The sequence below is a fragment of the Furipterus horrens genome, unplaced genomic scaffold (genome assembly GCF_987537825.1).
Source record: "Furipterus horrens unplaced genomic scaffold, mFurHor1.1.pri manual_scaffold_8, whole genome shotgun sequence".
Taxonomy (NCBI): Eukaryota; Metazoa; Chordata; class Mammalia; order Chiroptera; family Furipteridae; genus Furipterus; species Furipterus horrens.
Genome location: NW_028327178.1, coordinates 35821160 through 35839277, shown reverse-complemented (window position 1 = coordinate 35839277; position 18118 = coordinate 35821160). Strand labels below are relative to the sequence as shown.

At 41.6% G+C, this 18118-nt stretch overlaps 1 protein-coding gene and 1 long non-coding RNA gene across 2 annotated transcripts in view; one reads left to right on the top strand and one right to left on the bottom strand.

Annotated features, from left to right (window-relative positions):
- TAF4B (TATA-box binding protein associated factor 4b) overlaps positions 1 to 16192 on the top strand; it is a 136256-nt gene extending 120064 nt beyond the window's left edge. Inside the window, exon 15 of the mRNA XM_090285690.1 lies at positions 16006 to 16192. Coding sequence (XP_090141816.1) covers positions 16006 to 16173 — 168 coding nt within the window. The 3' untranslated portion in view covers positions 16174 to 16192. The remainder of the gene's footprint in view (positions 1 to 16005) is intronic.
- The window catches only part of LOC150002727 (uncharacterized), a 68200-nt gene that overhangs the window by 38154 nt on the left and 11928 nt on the right, over positions 1 to 18118 (bottom strand). The window lies entirely within an intron of this gene.

Below are 18118 nucleotides of genomic sequence, written 5' to 3'. Positions count from 1 at the left end.
CCGTCAATGAAAAAAATTAAGTTATGAGGGGATTAGTTACTTTTCCAGAGTTTTGCAATTAGTAGGTGGGGGGAGCCCAGATACATATCCAGAGAATTTGGTGTTAACGAATATGATGGGATGATCCTAAAAGTACTTTTCTTCAACTTGTGGAGTAGTGTGCTTGGACATTCATCCATAAAGGTAAATACTTTCTGTGGCATAATTCACTGGTCCTCTTAATAGACATTTAGAATATGTTCATTTGTTTTTTTATAAACTGAACATCCTATGTCCTCATGTACTAATTTATTTTGCAGATTGATTTTCAGAAGTGGAACTTCTGGGTCAATGGGTTAGATTTTAAGAGATATTTCCATAATGCTTTTCAAAAAATTCATGCCAGTTTCCACCACCATGTGAATGCGTATTTCTCCCTTCCCTTGTTAGCAACATATGTGATCAACTGTTTTAAAATGTGCTAATCACTACACTTTTTCATTACTTGTATCTCTACCATTCCTGTGCGCCCTCTTCAGAGGCTGAGGCTCTGTTTTCTGTATGAAAGTATGTTGTAGAATGGCAAACAACTCTTTAGTACCCTATGAAAGAAATATTTGGATTTTTTAAACTTTAAGTATTACAATTATTGATGGACAGTTTTTTTTCATAACTTAGAAATGTGTATATTCTGAAATAAAACCAAGGTGAATTCTTATGGATATTTGAATGATCTTCTGTAGATGTTATTTTGTTTACCATTGTTTTCATCATTTGAGGATATGAGTAGATTATTATTGAAATATTAAGCCTGAAATGATTTGGGGAAACTCAACAGCTTAAAATCTGTTAGGGAACAAACAGAATTTGTGAAAGATATTCACCTCTCTTTCTGGTTCACAGTGGGTGATTCCTCATTCCTAAAAGTGCATAAGTTATTGAAAGGGCACAACTTTAATCTTCATGTCCTTTAGGGGCACAGGCGGCAGTACCATTCTTTACCTCTGTTCTCTTTTGCCAGCTACAGGGGAACCATAATTACAGCTGACTTACTAGAGATTTAAACAGATTTATTGTCATCTAATACTTTATGTAAACATCTTGTAGACTCATTAGGATTTAGAGCATGTTATTACTTCAGATAAAGAAACTGCTCCTAATATTTTGTGATGTTTTTTACCATTTATCTTGTTGGCACTTTCATAAATAAATATGTCTTTTTCATTAATGACTTAATCATAAATCTAAATTTTAGTGGGGTCTTTTAAGTTTTCCAGAGACTTAAAGGTTGACTCTTTGTCATCTATCTTCAGGAACTTCTGTGAAATATGTTGAATTCTACATATGGGTTTATCTTTTCTTCTTCCCAAATTCCCCTTAAGTATTAGTAAAGGAGTGAAAATGACATAAATACACAAGAGTAAGGAAGAGAGAAGAAAATAGCAATAAGTGTATTCAGCCCTACCTGGTGTGGCTCAGTGGATTGAGTGCCAGCCTACAAACCAAAGGGTCACTAGTTCGATTCCCAGTCAGGGCACATGCCTGGGTTGCAGGCCAGGTCCTCAGTTGGTTCAGAAGCGAGAGACAGCCACACACTGATGTTTCCATCCCTCTCCTTTTCCCTCCCTGCCTGTCTCTAAAAATAAATAAATACAGTCTTTAAAACAAGGAGTACAGTAGTCCCTCTCTATATCGCGGTTCACTTATCACAGCCTCACTGTATCGTGGGATTTTTAAAAATATTATATTATTTATTGCGGATTTTTCCCTATATCGCGAGATTTTTGCGGTACTGCATACGTATGTTGTTAAAGTTACGTAGGTTTAAGAGTGTAGAATATGTTGAAGAACATAAGCATTTATAAAAGTGTGGAAAATGTTAATAAGGGAGTGGGAAAGGTTAATAAGGGACTGGGAATGGTTTATACATGTGTGGGAAGGGTTTATAAAGCCTTAAAATATATATAAATACTAAAATAAATGTAAGGTTCATACTTCATGGATTTTCACTTATCACAGGGGTGTCTAGAACATAATACCTGTGATAAGTGAGGGAATACTGTATTCAGTAGTATTTGAGTTAAAATTGACTTAGATTACAGACTAGGAGTATTCTTTCTGGGGGGAAAAAAGAGGAGGTCTCAAATAAAGAGCAAAGATGGTATGGTGGATTTGTATTGTGTCAGGTTATCTAAGCTGAAGCTTTGCTTCCCAGAATTCCTTTTCTTTCATAGCTCCTGCTTAGTGTGGGCCTTGAGGCATTTTGATTTTGAAAGGCAGAAATAAAGCTGCAGCCATATCCTTCTTATTGTCCAGAGGTCAGTGTGGGGACACTGGGAGCTATTGCAGTTCACAAATGGTGTTGGCATGGGAGCAGTGTGGCTCCTCTGCTCTGCCCAGACCTTCTCTTTTGGTTTCTCCTAACCCTGGGCCAGACCTGGCATCAGATGCACAGTTAACAGCAGAATACAAACTGTTTGACCAGGTTCACAATCGCATAAGGCCTTATCTATGTAATAATGCTGTATTTTGTATCATCCCTAGTGCTGTCTGATCAAGTGCTGACCAATGCAGATTATACTATAGTAGCTGCGGAGAACCAGCACCTTAATGATGGGTTCATGAATTAGTTCTGGGTTTTCCACAATTGGTTCTCTGGTCTACTTAGATTTAATGGCATTAATGACCTTTCATCTAGTAGCAAAGGGGACACTGGTGATCCATGAAATGCACTGGCAAAAAAGTTACTTTTTTACCTGTAAACACTAGTAATCAAGTGGCTATAGAAGACAAGACTTTGGGAGACAGTATTCACTACCACAGAACATTTTAGTGAGAATAAAAAGAATGGTATAGGTTGGTCCCTTAATTATATGCTGGGGAACTTAGGGAAGGAAAAGGCTTTAGATTCTGAATTCTGTGATTGTCCAAAAAAAAAAAAAAGAACAACTCTACATCTTGTAGGCAAAGCAGAGATTTTTGAAAACCAAACCCAAATTCTAATCCTGCAGGTGTCTGAAGTACAAGGCAAATTGAATTTCTAGTCTTGCAGAGTCTCTTGTGTTAAATTACATTAGGAAAGAATAGAAAACTGAAGATTGGGGTGGGAATATGGGCAGACTCCAGTGAAGCTGGGGACCTTCAACTCTTCAGTTCTGCCTAGCCACCTTCGCCAGTCCTTCTGCCTCCGTCTGTGGGAGCTTAGTCTCCCGAGGAACCAGTCATGACTTTCCTTAAGCAGTGGCCTATAAGAGACTACTGATTTTCTCAGGACCTACCCTCATCACCTTTCATTCCTTCTATAGCTATAACTAGTATCAAGTTCCACCAGCCCACAGAGGGTGAGGTACTAAATGTTACTACCTATAAAGAGGTATGATACATTGTAAAAGAATTACATGATTCTTCTGCATTTACCTGGATTATGTTGTGGAAATGGATCCTAAGGGTGTGGAATCAGAGTAGAAAGAATATAAAGTTGGATCAGGCTGAATTTATTGAAATGGGCTCATAAGTAGAGATTCCAGATTGAAGGAATTAGGTCAGAGGGCTAGGAGCAGCTCTAACACTTTGGTTGGTTCATTGACTGAAAGGCGACATAAATAAAGTTGAGATACATGTTAGAACTTTATTTGTATCCTGTAGAGGAGGCTATCTAAAGGCTTAGGGAGATTAGACTGCTAGTGTGGGTTTTCCGTTAAAAACAACTAGATCACACGTGTCCCCTGGATAGGTCCAGAGGACACCCCTTTTCTCTAAGCTCTGAGATAACACATTCATGAGGGGACCCTCAGCATCCTTAAGAGCTCTGTTGATTATTCTTTTTAAGCCAGTAATGATGGGAGTTGTTGCCATCAAACTAGGATTCTAAATTCAGCCAGAGTGATAGAATCTCAGATCTGAGGCAGAGACAGGTGGCACTTAATTGCTGAAGACAAATTAGGTGTAGTTACTGTAATGGTCAGCAAAGCCAAAGCGCTAATATCAGAATAATCTGAGTTGCAGGGATCTTTGGCATTGACTAGTTAGTTGATCGTAGTATCCCTAAAACTGAATAGGTAGGCAGCCTATTATTAACTCTTTGGGGAACCAGCAGTGTGACTTAAATGGCCTCAGTGAAGAGTTATAGCCCTTCAACCAGTCCATGGACTTAAGCCAGTTCACAGACCCAGAGAGGTCCTCTTGAGGAAAGACCCTGCTGTACAACCAAAAATTTATGCTGTGACTCTCCTTTTAGCCTGTCCCCAAAAGACTTATAGCCATTTACCAGAGCGCCTGGGCATTGGGGAAGGGAAAATTATCAGACTTTTTTGGGCTTGCTGAACACTGACTGAACCTAATGAATTCTTGGAGACCTATAACACCACTGTTTTCCATCAGTCAGTAGAGTTAAAGTGTGGGTCCATCTCACAGTAGGGCCCAGTCTGGTTATTTCCATATTTCTGGAATGCATAATTGGAATAGACATACTTAACAACTACCAGAGTTCTCACATTGGAAGTGAGAGAAGGCCAAATGGAAGCCACTAGAATGTCATCTACCTACCAAAATAGGAAATTATTACCTTGAGAGATTTCAGAGCCACCACTAAGGATTTGAAAGATGCCAAAGTTGTGATTCCTACCACATCTCCATTAACTCATCTATTTGGCAGTAAAAGAAGGCAGACAGATCTTGGAGGAGGAGGATTGATTATCATAAACTTAATCTGATATTGGCTTCAATTGCAGTTATTGATTGATCCAGCTGGGGTTTTGTTGCTGGAGCAAATCAGTGCAGACCTTGGCATTTGGTATGCAGATACTGCTCTGGTGTATGCCTTTCCCCCCTCTATACTTATTAGTAAAGACTGTCAGAATTTGTTTGCTTTCAACTGGCATGCTCAGCAATATACTATCACTAACCTATCCCTAAACCAAGCCTTATGCCATAAGCTAGTCTTCAAGGACCTGGATAGCCTCTCCATTCAACAGGCCGTCATGCTAATCCAAATATTGATATCATGTTTACAAGATCTAGTCGTCGTCGTCGGCAGCCGTCCGTCTTGAGAGATGATGGCGTAGCTTCTTGAGAGTCTATCTGCACCGCCGAGAATGGCTGTGCAGTCCGACTCGGGAGTGACAATCCCTGCCGCACTTGTTACAGGTGAAGGCAGATGGCTGTTGTTGCTGCTGTTGACGCTGCTTCCGCCTCGATCTTTTCTGGACCGCCTCCTCGTTGCGCGCAGCCTCTGCGCGTGACGTACCTTGCCTGACCACAAGCCTCCAGGCTAGGCGGTCGTCTGCTTGAACTTCCCATGTGTTGAGATTGATGGAGCATTGTGTCATGTCCTTTTTGCAGATGTCTTTGAACCGCAGTTTTGGGCGCCCTGTCATCCTCTGGCCTTCTGCTAGCTCGCCGTAGAGGAGGTCTTTGGGAATACGGCCTGCATCCATTCTTTTGACATGGCCGAGCCACCTGAGGCGTCTCTCACTAAGAACTGCATGCAAACTGCTCATGTTGGCTCGCTTCAGCACCTCGGAGTTGGGGACCTTATCCTGCCAGGCGACATGCAGGACGCGTCGCAGGCACCTCATGTGGAAGCTGTTGAGTTTCCTTTCGTGCCTTGCGTAGGTGGTCCACGTCTCGCTGCCATAGAGGAGAGTGCTGAGTACGCAGGCTTGGTAGATGCGCAGTCTGGTTTTCTCAGTGAGGCTGGAATTGTTCCACGCTCGCCGGTTCAGTTTGGCCATAACTGTGGCTGCCCTGGCGATTCTCCAATTGACCTCCAAGTCGACTGACAGAGAGCTCGAGATGGTGGACCCGAGGTAAGTGAAATCGTTGACAACCTCCAGGGTGTATCCATCGATGGTGATGCATGGGGGAGTCCCCGTGCCTTGAGCCATAACGTTCGTCTTCGTCAGGCTGATGGCTAGTCCGAACTCCTTGCATGCGTGGGAAAGGCAAGTGACTAGCTGCTGGAGTCCCTCTTCGGAGTGTGATGTCAAGGCTGCGTCGTCGGCGAAGAGCATCTCACGGATGAGCACCTCTTTGACTTTGGTCTTGGCTCATAGACGGGCCAGGTTGTAGAGCTTGCCATCGGATCTGGTGTGAATGAAGACACCCTCGCTGCAGTCCTTAAAGGCGTATTGGAGGAGCATGGAGAAGATTCCGAACAGCGTAGGCGCGAGGACGCAGCCCTGCTTTACTCCGCTGCTGACTGGGAAGGCCTCAGAGGTTGCGCCGTTGTAGGACACCGTGCTGTGCATGTTGTCGTGAAAGGACATGACCACAGCAAGCAGATGTGGTGGACAGCCAATCTTCCATAGCAAGCTGAAGAGTCCGCTTCGACTGACCAGATCAAATGCCTTCGTGAGGTCGATAAAGGTGAAGTAGAGTGGTTTATGCTGCTCGTGACACTTCTCCTGCAGCTGGCGTAGGGAGAAGATCATGTCCACTGTTGATCGGCCAGCTCTGAAGCCACACTGGGACTCTGGGTAGATGCGGGAAGCAAGGGTCTGCAGGCGGGCAAGAGCAACCCGGGCGAATACTTTGCCAACAACGCTGAGGAGAGAGATGCCCCGGTAGTTGTTGCAGTCACTGCGGTCTCCTTTGTTCTTGTACATGGTGATAATGTTGGCGTCTCTCATATCCTGGGGGATGTAACCCTCCTTCCAGCAGAGACAGAGTAGATGGTGGAGCGGCTGTAGCAGGACTGGTTTCCCGCTCTTTAGGATTTCTGGAGGGATTCCGTCGCTTCCTGGTGCTTTCCCGCAAGCGAGGCGGTCGATGGCTTTGCCGAGCTCTGCCGCAGTAGGTGGGGTGTCTAGCTCCTCCATGACTGGTAGGTCTGGGATGGCGTTAAGAGCAGTGTCTGTTACGGTGTTCCTCATCGCGTACAGCTTGAGGTAGTGCTCGGTCCACCGCCGCATTTGCTGTTCCTGGTCAGTGATGACCTCACCTGTCTTGGACTTAAGGGGGGTGATCTTGGAGGGGATTGGGCCTGTTGCCTTCTTGATACCCTTATACATTCCTCGTGCGTTGCCTATATCGGCGGCTTCCTGGATGCTTCTGCACAGGTTTAGCCAATAGGTGTTGGCACAGTGGCGGGCGGTCTTCTGGACTTTGTTCCTGGCAGCCCGTAGGGTTGAAGTGTACTGGGAGTGGGCGTGGCCTTGTAAGCCAGTAGGGCCTTCCTCTTAGCCTCAATCACGGGTTCCATTTCTTCCCAGTGAGCCTCATACCAGTCAGCGTTCTTCCGCTCTTTCTTCCCGTAAGCAATAATGGCGGAGCTGTATGTGGCGTCGCGGAGACGTGACCAATTGGATTCGATAATGTCGTCTGCCGCCACTCCCTCGCCGAGTGCATCTTCCATTCTGTTGATGAATGGCTGGGTCTTAACTGGGTTGCTGGCACAACTGGTGTTGATGCGTGGGCGACCCTTCATCTTGGAGTGGTGCAACCTCTTCGACGTTATGCGCACCTTGCTTACCACGAGGGCATGGTCCGTGTCGCAGTCTGCACTGTGGTAGCTGCGGGTGAGGAGGGTGCTGCCAATATCCGTTCTTCTGGTGATGACGAGGTCAAGCTGGTGCCAGTGGCGGGAGCGGGGGTGCCTCCATGACACCTGGTGGATCTCTTTGCACTTGAAGAATGTGTTTGTCACGCACAGGCCGTGGTGACACGAAAGCTCAAGCAGTCGCTGACCATTCTCATTGATCTTTCCTCTCCCAAAGTTTCCGAGGCAGGTGGGCCAGGCCATGTGGTCGGCTCCTACTCTTGCGTTGAAGTCTCCAAGGAGATAAAGAGCGTTACTTCTGGGGATCTTGGATAACGCTTCGTCCAGTGCATGGTAGAACTGTTCTTTCTCTTCAGTGGTGGCGCAGAGGGTTGGGGCGTACGCGCTAAGAATGCTCACTGGGCCGAAAGTTGTTGACAATCGGAGGGTAAGTAATCTCTCTGTGCCTCCTGTGGGTGGCTCTATGGAGTTAACAAGCGTGTTCTTCACAGCGAACCCAACACCGTGCTGTCTTGGTTGGTCCGGAGACTTCCCTTGCCAGTAGAAGGTGTAGTTGGTTTCTCTGATAGTTCCGTTGTCGGCCAACCGGGTCTCCTGTAGAGCCGCAATGTCGATGTTTAGTCGTGCCAGTTCCCTGTCGATGACGGCGGTTTTCCTGGCACCATTGATCCACGGAAGGTCTGCAGTAAGTCCGGGACACATGTTCCTGAGGTTCCAGCTAGCGAGGCGAAGAGCTGGAGGCTTCTTTCTTGTTTTTTGCTTGGAATTGCCTGGTGCGAGTGTTTTGTGGCCCACTTTTCGAGAGACGCCTCTCTGATCCCCACGCACCCAGTGGGGCAGGCGAGCCATGGCTAGACGGCACCTAATTGGCTGGGGGCTGCCCAGCTTGAGGCGGGCGGTAGCTGTCCAGTGAGGTGCGATGACCTCTCCCACCGTCAGAGGAGACCCCTGGCGCTCGTTTCCTTCGCCAATCGGATGAGCTTATAACCGGTATCTGTCTCCTCCCGTGTTGAGTCGACATCTTGCGATGATGCTGGAGTGTCCTCTCCAGTGAAGCTACAAAGCCTGGGCAGGGTGATATGGAGGGCCAGCTGTTGCCCATGCAGCAGACCCCCCCTCTCTTCGCAGCTGAAGGATCCAAGGGGAAAGACAGAGTCAGTACAGCTTGGCTTCAGGTGCGCCGCAGGAGTTGCCGGTGTTGACTACAACGTCAAACCGCCTTAGGGACTCCGGCTCCGGATTTTCTGTTGGGGTTTACTCCCTTAGCCTTTCCCCTGAAGAGGTATGCCGCAAGGCAGCGGAGGTTTTTTGGTGAGCTAGAAATAACTCCTATAGACATTTTGGTATGGTGCATGTATGCCAGAGGATGAGAATCACAAAAATTCAGAGCCTGCCATCTTGGTGAACTTGCTAGGAGTCCAGTGGTTTGGAGCATTCTGTAGTAAAAGACGATTTGCTATATCTGTCTTCTACCATCACAAAGAAAGGGACACATTTGGATTTTAAAAGCAACATTTGCCTCATTTCATCTGAAATGGGAACTGTCCCCTTTTCCACAAGCGTAACTCTGCTCGATCGCCCTAATCAGGAGCTCCAACGCCTGCCCTTTTCTCTTTCATCTAGTGTCCAGAGTCTATTCTGTCTTCCTCTCTGCTCTTCCCAGTGGGTCCTTCACTGTCAGCTCTTCCCGGGTCCCTTTCCATTTCTTGTCCCTCAAACCTTTTGATTCCTCAGACTAGAGATTTATTTAAGCATTCCTCCCCTAATTCTGTAATATGAGTGTTTATATTTAAAATGTTTATTTTTATCAAAATAATAGGTTTATTGGAGAAAACTTAGAAAAGGAAATTAAAGTTATCCACATCCTATCACATATTTATGAAATTCATAGTAGTATTTTTGTTAACCTGATTTTTACTTAATGATATAATGCGTACATCTTATCCATGTTAGTAAATGTTCTACACATTTCATTGGCACACTATAATTTATCCATCTCCCTCAGTGGATATATTGTAGCTTCTAGTGTAAAGTTGTATGGCGGCAGCTTCATAGAGCTGAGTAGGTGAGGTAGTTCTTAGAGGGCTGAGTAATGCTTGGGAACAAGCCATGGAAAGACTTTACCCTTATATTTTTCTTCCAGATTTATTTAACTTAAAGCTAAGAATGACAGAAGGATCTTAATTTAAATGCTCCAAAGCATTTAAATGGCTCATTTCCACGGTTTGTCCATTCACATAAGTGACATTATTGGGCGCTAGACACTTGATCATACTACAAACATTGATTGAATATCAACTAAGTGCCAAACACTATAAAATATTCAGAGGTACAAAATCCTTCTTGCAAGTGAGAAAGTTAACGGTAGTTGCATTACACTGAATCCCTGTGGTGGTCAAGTCACATACAGAGTACAGTAGTACTAAAGTGCACAGGAGTTGTACCGCATCTAGACTTGGAGTTCGTGTTTGTAACGTTGGGGAAACCTGCTACCTGTGTTGTCTTAAAGAACTTAGGTGATGGGATCCAAGGATAGAACAGAGATTGGAGAAGGCATTCCGGGAGAGAATTACTGTCGGGAGCAAAGAAGAAACAAATATTTTGTGGCATGATTAACAGTTTGAGACAGGAAGAAAGGAACGAGACAGAGATGAGACTGGGGAGAAACTTCGATGTGCTCGTTGGTGACTACATATGTCATACTTGATACTTGGACTTGGTCCTGTAGGAAGTTTTTAGCCATTGGAGTATTTTAAGCAGGAAAATGTAATATCAGATTATGTATTGCTTTAGAAATATCATTCTCATTTACAGTGTGAATAATGTTAAAACTGGTAATAGGTAGGTTTCTTAGAAGGTTGTTGGAGGAGTCTAGGCAGAAGATAATGGAAGTGAAAATGTAGAAAGAAGTAGATGATTTGGAAATCATTCTAAGGCAGTAGAACTGATAAGTGATGGATGGAATGTAGAGGAAGAAAGGGGTAAGATGACACCTGGTTTTTTGGTTTGGGCATTGGAAGTTAACTAGTATTAGTATTCCTTTAAATAGGAAAAGGAGAAGGGGAGGAATATGATTTGAAACATGTTGAATTTCTGGTACATTCAACTGGAGACTTCACTAGGAGATTGAACAAGAGGTCTGGAATTTAAGAAAACATTCTTTTGAATAAAAATGGGGGATGGTCATTAAAATAGGACAACCAGTATTATCTCGATTGCTCTCTTAATTATGCAACTAGTTAGAACTCAAAGCCCACGACTACATGTCACATAGTCTATTTTGACATATTACTTTTATAAAAACTGTTGAAACAGGTTTAGAAGCAACAAAATTCTAGGGCAGAAGTTAACATGCAGGGTTGTCAATGTTCTGAAATAACTGAAAAAGAATAAAAGGAAGGTGAAAAAAGGCAATTCTGTTGCTTCAAAAGTTCTGCTTGTTGACCAGCAGAGGGCAGTCAGACTCGAAGCTCAGTATTCCCTGCTCTGCTGTCCTTCAGTCCTAGAAGCTCAGGTCTTTCTAATACAGATTTTCAGAGTTCCTCTTACACAAGGCCAGGCAACCAAGGTACTTTTTGTTTATCCTTGCTTCCAAGACTTAGAGTACGTTTGATTTTTCTTCTAAAGCCATATCTTCATTTCACCCCCTATTCCTATGTTTAGTTCTTATTTTCTCTTTAAAGTTTGAGACTTGAATCATCCCTTTAGAGCTGCCATGGTAACATGGGGTTAGAGTATAACCAGGTAGGTAATCTGAGAAATACAATGAAGCTTTGCCGCTTTTTATTAAAAATTACAATTTTTATTTCTAGTTAACTATTAAGATTCTGCGACACATTTCTGTTTTCTTAGTCTTATGATTCCGGGCATAGAGTGGAAGAAGTTGTCGTGAGCTTCTAGAGACAGTATTGATAAGCTTGGTTGATTCTGTAAAGCAGCAAGCTCCTCTACTGTTTGATTGGCAGAGCTTATGAAAAACTTCCTGTCCCAGGATATATCCTTCATTTGCCTGCCACATGTCTGAAATGCCCATTAGTCTACGTTATAGCTTTAGGCATTCAAAGCTCCACTAAATTCAACAATTTCACTGGGACAGAAAAGGCAAGTGTGGTAGGACAAATTGGTTCTTTAAGTTAGCTAGGACTTAGGAGAATATAACATGGGCAGGAAAGTTTAATTAGTTTTAACTAGAGGTGGAAGGAAAGGCCTGGAACTAGGATTACACTGTTTCCTGTGTATAAGCCTTCCATGCCTTCCAATTGACTAATGAATTAATTTATTATAGGAAGGGCCAGCATTTATAGAGTATATATATACTGCATGCCAGGCACTGTTCTCATTTAATTTTCAAGCCAACCCTATGAGATAATCACTATTACTGTCTGTATTTTGCATATTAAGAAACTGAGATACAGAGAAGTTAAGTAATTTGTGTGAGGTTGCTTATGGAGTAGACAGCTAGTGTTTACCACTCTTCAGTCCGTCTGTGTGCCTTATGCTGCCTAAAGCAGTTCCTTGCCTATAGTAGATGCCTCGTGATCCAGATAACTTTTGAATTGGGACTGGCATGAAGCCAAGTTGCCTTGGATGGCAGCTCTTAGAAATAGAGGCGCATAGGAAGTCACTGAGAACCTCAGCGGGATTCACGAAGCCTTCTGCTTGAGCTCATACAGATGAGATTTCTGCTCCTCAGTTAGTATAGCAGTAATGTAAGGAAATGTGGAAAAGGGGAATAGAAGAGTTTCTGAAGATTTAATGTCATAGAACCTACTCTATTAAATTGAGGGAATAAAAATTTTGATAAGTGGTTATTTTTAATTACTTAGTGTCATCTTAAAATGGTGTTATTTCTTTGAAATTAGTGACTGACAGTGTTCATTTATTTTTCTTACTAGAGCAGAAGAGTACCTCAAAGGTTTTGTTACAAAATAAGAAATTTTGTTTAGTGATATAATTGAATAAATTAGTGAAGACTAACTTAATTAACCTGACAGTGTTAGGTATGTTAACATTTAGGTTTGATTATGCTTCCAGGAACATCTGTTTTGCACTTGATAAGTGAATTATTTCTTTGCATCTTTATTGAACTTAATCTTCCATTTTACCATCTTATCATCCAGGTGAAGAATCCAGATTAAGGAATATCGGCATGTAGAAAGTTGATTAAGAAAACTGTTTCAGAAATCTATAGTACAGTGTCACACAGAAGTCTTTTTTTTCTTAGAAATTCTGGTTTCTTAACTACATTAGCATTCTTTGGCATTGACAGTATAGTGTGACCAGAAATCAGTCCTAAGTAGCTTTGAGGAAACAATTTGGTGGGGTGAAAGTTAAAACTGATGATGAAACGGCAGGTTTGCGTTTTCATGACTGTAAGTTACCTGTGCATGCTCTACCCTCTCACCATGGTCAATTGAGAGGGAGCTGACTGTTCTGCTAGGTCATTGTGAAAACGACAAGTCGGATTGTGGACTTGCCCAAGTCATAAGCACATGAATAAAATAGTAGGCGTTTATTCAGGTTCAAGAAAGATTGACTTTCTAAGTCAGTCACTGTTTGCGGGAAGGGAATGCTATCTCCTTCATAAAGTTGTGCGTTATGAACGACATTTCTGTGGGGATCCTGACTGTCCCTTGGGGTTGGTTTCATTTATATCATTGCCTCAGGACTTCTGGTGCATCCTGTTGGACTGACCTCCTTTTCAACCCTGTGCTGGCAGCTGTAATATGGCTCTGTCCCCTGGATCCTTCAGGCCTGTCACATGACAGGCATGAACTGTGACCCCTTTGTTACTTATCCAGATCATTAGGTCTCTAAATTTTTTCCGCTTAACAGTTTTGCCTTGTTTTCTTTTCTTTTTCCCTCTTTGCTCCCCATTTTATTTTCTACCTAGCCAAGTGAGGTTTTTTTAGTGCTTTATTTTTTTTAATTGAAGTATGTAACATGGATGCAGAAAAGTACACAAACCATGAGCTTACTGAACTTTCACAGCACAAACACACCAATGCATGCAGTACTCTAATCAAGAAAGAACATCACCAGAAAACCTTCCCTATCCCGTTCTAGTCACTACTGTTCTCCCTCAAGAGGAATCATTATCCTGACTTCTGTAGCTGTGCCTCTTTTTGAACTAGATAGAAATGGAGTCAAACTATATGTATTCCTCTGTGTCTGCATCCTTCCATTTAATGTTTTTGTGATTTTCATCCATGTGACTCAGTTTGTTATTGCAATGTAGTATTCCATTTGTATGACTGTTCCACAATTTATTCTACTCTTAATGGGCATTTGGATTGTTTCTGGTTTAAGTGCTGTTATGTAATGTAGTGCTAAATATTCTCATACATGTTTTTGGATGAATATATGACATTTCTGGGTATTTACACAAAAGTAGAATTGCCAGGACATAATGTATTCATGTAAATGTTCAATTTCAAAATTTATATAAAACACTAAACTGATTTTAGGCAAACTCTTTGTAGGACACACTTGTAAAAATACATAGCTTCATCTTGAGCATAATATATCTAATTTTTGGCTAAGAAAAATGCTTCTACTTAAATGTACTATAATTTTAAACAGATAAGTTCTGTCCTATATACAACAAAATTGCTACTCACTGCCCATGACACACTTCATTAACTTTCTTCCTAATATGTACTTTTTGTTCCAAAGCTGGTGGGCCCGTTCTGCAAAAATCTTATGAAAATATTTTGACGGTGATAAGTTACAGCAGTATATTCTGTATTTTTTATTTCTTGAATCTTATTTTTAAAATAGACATATTGATTGACATTTAGAAAACTCATAATACAGATATATTGTGTCATTTATTTGTTTATTAAATTTATTGGGGTGACATCGGTTAATATAACTAAATCGGTTTCAAGTGTATAAGTCTATAATACGTTATCTGTATATTGCATTGTATACCCACTGCTCAAAGTTAAATCATCTTCTGTCACCATATGTTTGACCTTCTTTACCCTTTATGAGCCCCCACTCTCCTTCCCTCTGGTAAACATCATACTGTTGTCTGTGTCTGTGAGTTTTTGTTTTTTTTCCTTGTTTGTTTGTTGCTTTCAGTTTTATATCCCACATATGAGTGAAATCATATGGTTCTTGACCTCATCTCTCTGACTTATTTCATTTAGCATGATATTCTCAAGATCAATCCATGTTGTCGCAAATGATAGTATTTCCTCTTTTCTTATGGCTTAGTAGTATTCCATTGTATATATGACCATATCTTCCTTATCTATCGAAGAACAGTTAGAACTCACATTGGTTCTGTCTTAAACCACTGCATTCAATTCAGGAAATGTTGCTGTTAATCTACATTCACCTGTGTACTCTACTAAGTCCTAGAGGTCATAGAAATGATAGTCCCAGTCCTCAGAGAGTTTATGTCTAGTGGGTGTGGGGTGTTGCAGTAGCACATACTGTGGTACTATGTAAGGTGATTGTTACAGTGAGAATTCCTTGCAGGGAGAGGGGGAGGGTAAGTATGCCCGTTTGAAGTGAGTCTTAAAAGCTGAGTAGATTGGCCTGCAGTGGCATTTTGCCAATCTTTGCCTTTTTGCTGGAGTTAAGATGCTTTGTAAAGGAGCAATGGGAAGTAAAGCTGGAGGAAAGCCAGTGATGAGTTTGTACTTGATGTGATGGGTAATATAGCACAGTGACTAAGAGCACTCCCTTTATATCAGATTAGAATTTGAGTCCCAGCTCTATTGCTATGTGATCTTGAACAGGTTGCTTAATCTATGAAAGCTTAGTTTCCTCACTTGATAAATGGGACATTACCCATGTAGATTGCTGCAATTTTATATAAAAGAGATTATGTGTGGAAGGTGCTTAGCAGGTGCCCAAGTAGCTACTCTGGACGATGGGGAGCCTTTGAAATTGACTTGTTTGGACCATAAGGGTTTGGAGGCTGTAAAAAATGACTTTTCTCCTTTCCATAAAAACAACAACAAGAAAAATGTAGCGGGAGTAATTATAACTTGGTGGTTATAAAAAGATTGTAATGAAACCAGAAGATTTTTGAAACGTGGAATAGTGGGATCTGAACCATGTAAGTATTTTACTTTTATTTTTCTTTTTGACACAAAAGGCCGCACACATTTAACGTGTATAATCTGATAGGTTTTTACATACACATACACCTATGAAATCATCACCACAATCAAAATACTCCTGAAAGTGTTGTCTAAGACCTTTGAAGAGCAAAGTCTGGCCTGCAGCATGCAGCAAAAATGGAATAAAGTAGAACCTGGAAGGAGAGACATCAGTTAAGAGGCTGTTGCCACAGTCCTGGCGAGACAGAGCAAATGAGGTCATGAACTGCGTGTGCCGGCCGTCGTACAACCCTTAAGAGACCAGGCTCCTGGAGGACAGGGTTGAGCCTGAATCATTATATTATCCCCAGTACTAACCCTGTGGCCATAGGCTTTTACTTGATGAATTGACATGTTTCCCTTTATGAAAGATTGCTTATTTTAAACGTGTTTCTCCCTTTCTTCTGTTAGGGCTTAAGAGTCAACTATCTCGCTTCTGGGACATCCAGCTTGACAACCACCAAACAGTTGCTTCGTCCAAGAATCACGAGAATCTGCCTCAGGGATTTAATATTCTGTATGGAACAAGAAAGGGAGATGAAGTATTCTCGAGCGTTGTACCTTGCCCTTCTGAAGTGACCAGTGCACTCTGTCTAGATCCTTGCTGTTGACTGCCGAAGAAGACACGATGCGCACTGTTGCACTCTCCTGAAATCTCAGTTTCTGGAAAAAAATCACCAGTAGGGAAGACCATTGTTTACAGTTATACTTTTATTCGATCTTACTTATACATCCCATGGGGGTTCTTAATGATTAGAATTCAACTTTGTCTTCTGAAAATTGGTTATGAAATCAGATTACACAAAAATGGCATATGCCTAGCTGTGTGTTTAATCACAGCAAGGTAAGGTCGTATTTGTCACTACTTGCTTCATTTGTCAAACTGTTATAGGTGAGGTGTCTTTCCCTAATATAGCCTGGATTAAGATGCAGGGGAAAGAGAGGAAGAGTCATGGCTTACCAAAGAAATTGTATTTCAGCCTATAATGAACCTGTCTCAGTGTTAGGTTTTCTGAGCAGGAATCAGAAGTTGCTTAGCTAATTATGACAGTTGCCTTCTGTAGTTGAAGGTGACAAGCCACAGAGTTAGGGCTTGTGGTGACTTTCATCAAGTGAGTCCCAGTGCTGTCAAAACAGAGACAAATGAGGATAGTCTATGCCTGAGGTTGCTAGTCTCTGGTTCATGTCACCATATTCTGCATCTGACACCACATGAGGGGACATCCTTGTTAGGGAAACTTTAAAATTGGAGCTGCTGATATACCTCATTGAAAAAGAGAAAAGGTGGAAAGTATCAGAAGAAATGATGGGGCATTGTGTTCAAACTGATGAGGAGAAAATGGAAATGGAACCATAAAATGGGAAATGCGCTTCATATGCCAAAGTGGGGCAGTGGTAGAATTGGAATGCCAAAGCAACTGTACATGTTTTATTTGACAGAAAACAATCGCAGCCCATCCGAAAAGGAAAATGTTAACTAAGCATTTTGAAATTACAGTATTTCAAAACAAAGTTCTTTTTGTTTTGTGTATTGTTTTAAATCTCAAGGACAGTTTTGTAAAATTTTTTAGTTACCCTATGTTTTAAGCATCTTGTTGCATTAAAAATAAATCCTAAGCAGTGACTAAAAATTTTTTACAATAGGGACTCTATTTTGGATTCTGTACTCAAAAAGTGCATCTCTCGGACTCTTGGCTCTAAATATATTGTAAGAAGCATGTTACATATATTCAGCTGAGGAAGCTGATGTTTTGTAAAACAAATGCTGCTTTTTTTTTTTTATTCCACTTGTGTGGCATATAGCTGGTGGTGGATAATAGCTATAGTTACAGTCACATAAAGAAAGAATAAGTTCTCCAAGAAAGTTTTAAAAAGATGGAAAAGCTATGCTTCTTAGAAAAATTCTGGGGAAGAAACACCTCAAGTATGTTACTCTTCATCCTGTTCTTCCCACTGGGACTGTTAGGGCCATAGTCCATACTCGAGTAAGTTTTAAATTGGCCACATTTTTTGTTTGTTTGTTTCAGGAAGTTGCTATGGAAAATGTTATAAATTATGTATGCGTTAAGAGTACTTTACAAAGAGATCTATATGTAAAACTGTTTTTGTATATTTAAGCATTTAAATATACTTAAATGCTTAGCTTTATTTTTTGGTAAAGTGTAGTATAATCTCATATTTGTGTATAATCATGTTGATCATATATCTAATATTATTTCAAATACTTCATTAAAATAATTATTTTATTATAAGAATAACTTTGTTCAGTGTCTGAGTTTGAAAGCTGGTATCTTTAGTGTCAGATCTAAAGCGGGGGACTGGGCAGTACAGCATATCTGCTGGGTGGGGGAGCTTTCTTGTTTCTGGATTACTTTGGAGTGTCAGCTTTTGAGTTCCAGAGCTGCACTTCAGATTTAAGTTTCGCTATATCACTCTCTTTGAAATAGTTGTAAACTTGCTATGTTATTTGACTCACAAAGAAAGCTTAGCATTTTCATTACAAAAGCTTTTCTTGGACCATCAA